The sequence below is a fragment of the Elaeis guineensis genome, chromosome 1 (genome assembly GCF_000442705.2).
Source record: "Elaeis guineensis isolate ETL-2024a chromosome 1, EG11, whole genome shotgun sequence".
In the NCBI taxonomy this organism is placed as follows: domain Eukaryota; kingdom Viridiplantae; phylum Streptophyta; class Magnoliopsida; order Arecales; family Arecaceae; genus Elaeis; species Elaeis guineensis.
The window spans coordinates 170,198,842-170,205,977 of record NC_025993.2 but is presented as its reverse complement, the minus strand read 5'-3'; the positions used below and the strand labels follow the sequence as shown (position 1 = coordinate 170,205,977).

Genomic DNA, 7,136 nt, shown 5'->3' with positions numbered 1-7,136 from the left:
CTTGCTTTGCGCTCCAAGCTCCTCCTTTTGGAAATGATTGTCGATGGTGCTTCCCGAGTGCACACCTATGACATGGTTCTTGTTTCTCCTTGATGCTTGGAAGCCTTTGGACCATATTCTTTTAAGAAAGCAACTTAAGGCTACTGAAGTTCAAATACCCAAACCTTTTGTGCCATAGTCATGATTCATCCACCATGTTCACCTTCATCGTAGCCTCTTTGGATTCTTTGAGATTGAGTGAAAAACTTATATTTGCCATCTTTATTCATTGTAGAACTTGCTTCTTTTGTTTGTTGTCAAATATGATGCATTTTCCATCTTCAAAATGAATAGAATATCCATACTCCGCAAGCTATCCAACACTAAGGAAACTTTGGTCCAAATCAGGAACAAAAAGAATATCATAAATACGTTCATTACCTCTCTTGGATTGAACACCAATAGTGCCTTTTCGCTTTACTTCCATCAATGCTCCATTGCCAAGCCTGACTTGCGAATAATAACTTGTGTCCATGTTAAGAAAGATGCCTTCATTTGCAGTCATGTGTTGACTGCAGCCACTGTCAATGAACCATTGATCTTTTTTCTCTCTACTACACTTTGACATGCAAAAAATATGTTGCCTTCATCTTTTTTCTCCTCGATATAATTTGCTTGCTGGTTGAAGCAGCAATCCTTCTTCAAATGGCTGAACTTCTTGCAGTTGTGGCATTGTGGCTTCTCCTTGAACCAACAATCCTTCTCTTCATGGCTACTCCTATTACAAATTCTGCACTTCTTTTGAGAGTTGTTACCTTCAATTTTTCGATCATAACTTCCTCTACCTCTTCCTCTTGAATTTGTTTCTCTTCTTCTATCATATCTTCTACCTCTAAATGATTCTTGAGGCCTTTTTTCTGCACTTCTGGAATTAAGATTGAGCGTTGATTGAAAAGCACTCTCAATTGATTTTTCAGAGCATCGATTCAATCTTTGCTTATAGGACTTCAGCAAGCCGATCAATTCTTCAACACTTATGGTGGAGAACTCTTTAGTATCTTCAATTACAGCAATCTTGGGCTCAAACTTAAAGGGTAAAGAGATTAGAATCTTCTCATTTAATCTCTTGTCGGGAACGTCATCACCATATCTCTTCATTTGATTAACAAACAGAATAAGCTTGTTGCAGAATTCCTCCAATGTCTCTTTCTCGTTCATCTTCAAATTTTCAAACTCCCTTCGAAGAGATTGGAGTTTGACATCTCGAACTTTTTCTCTTTCTCATTCATCTTCAAATTTTCAAACTCCCTTCGAAGAGATAGGAGTTTGACATCTCGAACTTTTTGAACTCCTTGATATTCATTCTGCAAGATCTCCCAAGCTTGCTTTGCTTTTGTTGCACAAATGATCCTCGGAAAGATTGTATCCGAGACTCCTTACTGAATTTTTGAGAGGGCTGCTACATCTTTTTGCTGCAACTCTTCAAGTTGTTTGGCTTGATCAGCTTGGTTAGTTGATGATGAACTTGAGGTTAGTTCTTCCTTCAGTGGCAGAGTATAAGAAGGACCGAAGGGGACCACTGCCCCCCCCAAAAAATTTTAAAATATTTATTATCTATATATTTATAAATATAGTGGCCCCCAATATTTTAATCTTACACACATTACGAGTCTATCAGTTTGAGAAAAGACTATATAAGTAATTTATATATTAATTTTTTATTAAAAATAATATTTTTTTTAAAAAATAGTTATTTATTTATTTTTTAACCTTTTATTTATTCTTCAACCTTTAATATGGAAGAGATTATTGAGATTTTTATACAATCAAAATCATTTTGCAGATGGCATAAAGTAATTTTTATTAATATTAAATATTTACATAAAATTAAATATTTATTGATATTTTTATAATATTTTGATTATATATATCTTTATTTTATTATTTATCATAAAATATTTTATTTAAAAATTATTAATAAATTATTATTTTGTCCTCCCAACATTTGACGTTAGGCTCCGCCACTGTCTTCCTCGTTATAGTCTTGTTCGACCATGCTCCAAAGACCTAATGATTTGAAGACTGTCTCATTTTAATAGTCCAAATATCATAGTTGTCGCCCCTAAAGATCCGAACGGAGTGTTGCCGCAGATTTTGGTTTAGATTAGCCATCGCTTCTATTTTTTTTTTTTTTGGCAGAAATTTCTCCACGATCTACTTGGTCTGATATCAAATGATGGAAATAAGAATTGAACTAAAAAATTTCTGATGGATAGAATATGAGAGGAAGAACTAAGTTTTCATTATTGATAATTTTTCTACATACATTTTCATACTAGAAGTCTCGTCTATTTAGAGATTACAGAATGTCTCTTAAACTTTCATCATTAATTCAATTCTTTCTCTCCCCAATTCATCTCATAGGAAACAGTACATGCTTAATAAAATACACACTAATTAACTAAGTCCCAACTAGAGGCTGTATAAAAAAACACCCGTCGCAAAAGAAGGTCAATCAGTCTTTCCCGCAGAAGAGACAACCCGAACCCGTCTTTTCTTCCCGTGTCACATGCATGCCCGGTCTGCGTGGTAGGTGCGGAGCGCGACGGAGTTCGACAAACGTTATATAAAGGGAAGGTTGGACGAAAGCAGAGCAGAGAGAGATTTTTAGCAGCCCAATTCTTTGTGGCTTGGGAACAAGGCGTTTTTGACATGGGAATGGGTGTGGAAATGGCTGAAAGAGAGATGGCGAGCAAGGTGGAGGTAGTGGAGTCCGGTTTCGTGGTTCCAAGCGAGCGGACCCCAAAGCAGGAGATCTGCCTGTCCAATCTAGATATATGGTATTGTAGGTACTACACCCCCACCGTCTATGTTTACGGGCCCAATGGAGACCCGAACTTCTTCTCTGTGGAGGCCATGAAGGCGGCCCTGGGCAAGGCGCTGGTGCCTTTCTACCCCTTGGCCGGAAGACTCGGGGTAAACCGAGACGGCCGGCTTGAGATACAGTGCACCGGTGAGGGCGTCCTCTTTGTGGTGGCCCGATCCGAGTTCACTCTCCGTGATTTCAAGGATTTTACACCATCAACGGACGTGAGGCCGTTATTGGTTCCTCCAATGGAGTCCGTTGAGCCTCCTTGCATCTTGATCATGTTTCAAGTGAGCTCCGAATCTCCTCTCACTCGTTTTCTTTGTGGTTATGTTATGATGATGCTTGGTGTTTGCCATCGATCGCCGCCTTTCCAGCTAGCCGTGGCATCTGTGCATGCGACGGAGGCACGTAATATGACAGATGCTACGGTGCCCAAAATCAGTAGCCCCAAAAAGGGGGAAAAAAAATTTACATAACCTGCACAAGAAAATTAGCTAGGGATTCACTCTCGTACGTACCATGGACGGACTGAAAAAAGTAGTGCACAATTCAAAAAAAAAAAGAAAAAGAATTTTTTTTTAAAAAGAAAAAGAAAAAGCGTTTATCCTGCGGTACAATAACAAATTATGGCTAAATAATAGCAGTAAGTAGAATGCAAGATAGCAGCAGAAAGATGCTGCAAATGGTCGGTCGTCTATCTGAAACCAAATTCAAATCGTTGCAGGTAACGTTTCTCAAGTGCGGCGGTGTGTGCTTGGGCGTCAACCTGCACCATTCCGTAGCCGACGGCCCCGGCTCGATCCACTTCATCAACACCTTTTCTGACATTGCCCGAGGGGTTGGCTTGACGGCCCCTCCCTTCCTCAACCGCACCCTCCTCCGACCTCGCTCCCCTCCCACCGTCCTCTTCGACCATGTCGAGTACCTTTGCCAGCCATCAAACGATCCCTTAAAGGCGGCCATCCCCCTCAACGAACCTGTAATCCTCAAAGTATCCAGAGATCAGCTCGATTCCCTCAAAAACCGTGGCACTGGAAACAGATCAGGCCTCTCCACCTTCAAAGCGCTCTCGGCACACCTGTGGCGGTGCGCGTGCAAGGCCCGTGACCTTCCAAGCGTTCGAGTGACGCGGCTGCACATAAGCATCGATGCTCGCAACCGCCTGCAGCCGCCGCTCCCGCCGACCTACTTCGGCAATGCCGCCTTTAGGAAGGCGGTGGTGGCGACGGCGGGGGAGGTCGTATCTGATCCTCTGGACCATCTGGCCGGAAAGATCCATGACGCTGCCGTACGATCAAATGACGAGTTTTTCAGGTCGCTAATAGACAGTTTGGAGCAGGTGAACATGAGGCGTATGCATATATCGGCGTGGGCGCTGCCGGGTACTGACCTGTATGCCGTCAGCTGGCTAAGGATGCCGATCTACGACGCCGACTTCGGCTGGGGGAAGCCGGTGTTTATGGGCACGGCGACATCGCGCTCGCCATGTGGAATGGTGCACATTATGCGCAGCCCTGGAGACGATGGGGGGATTTCAGTCGTGGCGTCACTGGAAGCTGAGAACATGCCAAGATTCAAGAAGCTGTTCTATGAGGGGTTGACGGGGGTGGAATCAGCTTAGCCATGCTTACATTCTCGGTGCTTTGTTACGGTCTCTCCGTTTACTTATTTGCCTATGGAAATATGGAACTGAGCAGAGTTTCACTTGAAATTATTTGTTTCCTCCTGTTGCATGTCGTGTCGTATTAATGTGATATCATCTAAGCTTAGCCTCTAGTGTTTTGTATTTATCAATGATATGAATAATATATGCCTATCATTCCGCTAATGAGGTCCTCTCTCAGTCAACTTTACCGGGTACAACTTTATTGATTTATTTTACCGGTAAACTTTATTACTTGAAGTTCTACATGTACTATGTGATGCCAATTCCAAGGGAATTGCTTTGGTGAACGAGTAATGCTTTGGAAGATATAAAGGATTCACGTACCTCTTTTACCAATATATATATATATATTCATCTAAATCTCCGAAATTCCACCGTTGGATCATCTACTGTTCACTTTGCGATCGGTGCGGTAGATGATCCAATGGTAGATTCATGCGAAGTAAGGTGGTTTCTTCTTGCGCTCTGGAATGTCCCTTTTGCCATCATGTGGCTACAGCAGGTTGTCAGTTTGATGTCAGATCAATTAGCCTCCTTCTCAACTATCTTTTTTCTGACATGATCGTGGCAACTTTTCCAGACCAATAAAGATGCCGAAGTACGTCCATCAGTTATTATCAAAAAGTACCTTCATTAAAAAAAAAATACTCGTTTCGGCGATGATACCCTGCCAAATTTATAACCAACCGATAAATTTTTTTATATTTTATTAATTATTATATATTTTATTAATTTTTATAAATAATATTTCATACAGCCGTAATATATCATTCATCTTTGATTATTGATTAATTTATTACAACAATAACATGATACCACTTTTGCAATAAAAATTTACTCATCCATCAGCTCTTTCGAGGATTAATTATTAGAATTTTTTTAAATAATTTTTAATAAAATATTTTAAAAATACAGTGAATTAGAATTTATATTTCAAACTATTGGATTGATTTGAGACCACTTTGGCACGTGATGTGGCATTATTGAAACCGTGGATTCTAAACAAAATTGTAAGAACATCCTATGATTGCAGTGAAATCATAGAATGAATTCATGATTTTTTGCCCCATGCAAATAGAATGATTCATCTTCTTTTTTTTCTATTCCTACGAATGGAGGACCAACGAGGCGGCGCGGGGAGGGGGGAGTGGTGGGGGGAAAGAGGGAACATCAGGGCCTAGAGAGTGGGGGTCGCACGAAGCAGCAGAGTGCGTATGGTGCAGGCACCAAGGTGGGGGGAGGAAATGTCGCATAGAGCCATGGGGAGCATGTGGTGCAGGCGCCATCGGGGCCATGGAGAGAGGGGGGTGCATCCGATTGTGGGGGTGTGGCACTGAGCCACGGGGCGGGGGGTGTGTGGTGCGGGCGTCGGGGTTGGTTGGGAGCGGGGGTGCGAGGGCATTTTTTTTTTAGGTGCCGGGGGGATCATTCACAATAAAACAAAAATTTGTTCTCCCCAATTGATAGCACAAATAAGAAGACCCTGAAGTACCTCAGAATAGAACTGAGATCACCATGTTCTCCCATAGCTCTGCCATGACATAAAACAATCAGAAGCTCCAAATCCTCGGAATCGCAACCGGCCCAAGGAAGCTCCATGCCCAAGACCCACTACAAGGAAAGAGAGTTTTAGTGACGAATTTATTTATGACGAAAAATATTAACATCGTAAATAATCGTATCAACGATGCAAAAATTTTTTTATCGATAATAAAAAATATTTATGATAATTATAAATTTTCATCATAAATAAAAAATATTAGCGATGAAAAAAGAGTTTCATCGTAATAAAAAGCTTATTTTCGATGAATATTTTCATCGTAAATAAAAAAAATTTAAATTATAAATATCCAAATATTAGCAACGATAAATCTTTCATCGGTAATAGTTAAATTTTTTACAATGAAAAGATCAGTTCCGTCGCCAATTATTCTTATTTACGATTAAAAATTTTTGTCACCAATATTTAAAAAAAATAAAAAATTTAATATTTTTAATTATTTATGATATAAGTTTTAGTCGTAAATAATTTAATTATTCACGATGAAAATACATGTTGTGTCGCAAATAAGGATTATTAATGACAAAAATTTTCGTCATTAACACTTTAAAAAGTTAGATAATTTAAAAATTTAAAATATAAAGATTGTTTTTGATAAAAAAAATAAACATCATAGATAATTAAAATATTTATGATGAAAAGTTCTTTTTCTGTCGTAAATTATCAACCATTTACGATAAAATTTTTCATCGCTAATATCTGAAAAATAAAAAAAAATTAAAAATTTAAAAAATAAGATATTTGTGATCTAAAAAAAATTCATTACTAATAAATAATTTTTTATGATAAAATTATTTTATCATAAATAATTAAAAAAATTAAAAATTTAAAAATTACAGAATATTTGCAATGAAACATGTTTCGTTGCTAATATTACTTATTTACGACGGAAACGTATATTCCATCGTAAATAAATATATTTTAAAAATTTAAAAATAAAAAATAATTTATGATGAAATTTATTCATCGTAAATAATCAACTATTTACGATGATAAATCAAATTACTGTCATAAAATTATTACTTATTTACGACGTATATCTTTCGTCATGAATATTTGAA

The 7,136-nt window shown here is 38.5% G+C and overlaps 1 protein-coding gene and 1 pseudogene across 1 annotated transcript; one reads left to right on the top strand and one right to left on the bottom strand.

The window, feature by feature from the left end:
- LOC140857166 (acireductone dioxygenase 1-like) overlaps positions 1-544 on the bottom strand; it is a 2,259-nt pseudogene extending 1,715 nt beyond the window's left edge.
- A 2,067-nt stretch (positions 545-2,611) lies between these two features.
- LOC140854847 (putrescine hydroxycinnamoyltransferase 1-like) lies at positions 2,612-4,669 on the top strand. The gene is made up of 2 exons (XM_073250888.1): positions 2,612-3,135; positions 3,573-4,669. The coding sequence occupies exons 1-2, from the start codon at positions 2,692-2,694 to the stop codon at positions 4,467-4,469; spliced, it is 1,341 nt and encodes a 446-aa protein (XP_073106989.1). The 5' UTR covers positions 2,612-2,691; the 3' UTR covers positions 4,470-4,669.
- The last annotated feature ends 2,467 nt before the right edge of the window (positions 4,670-7,136 follow it).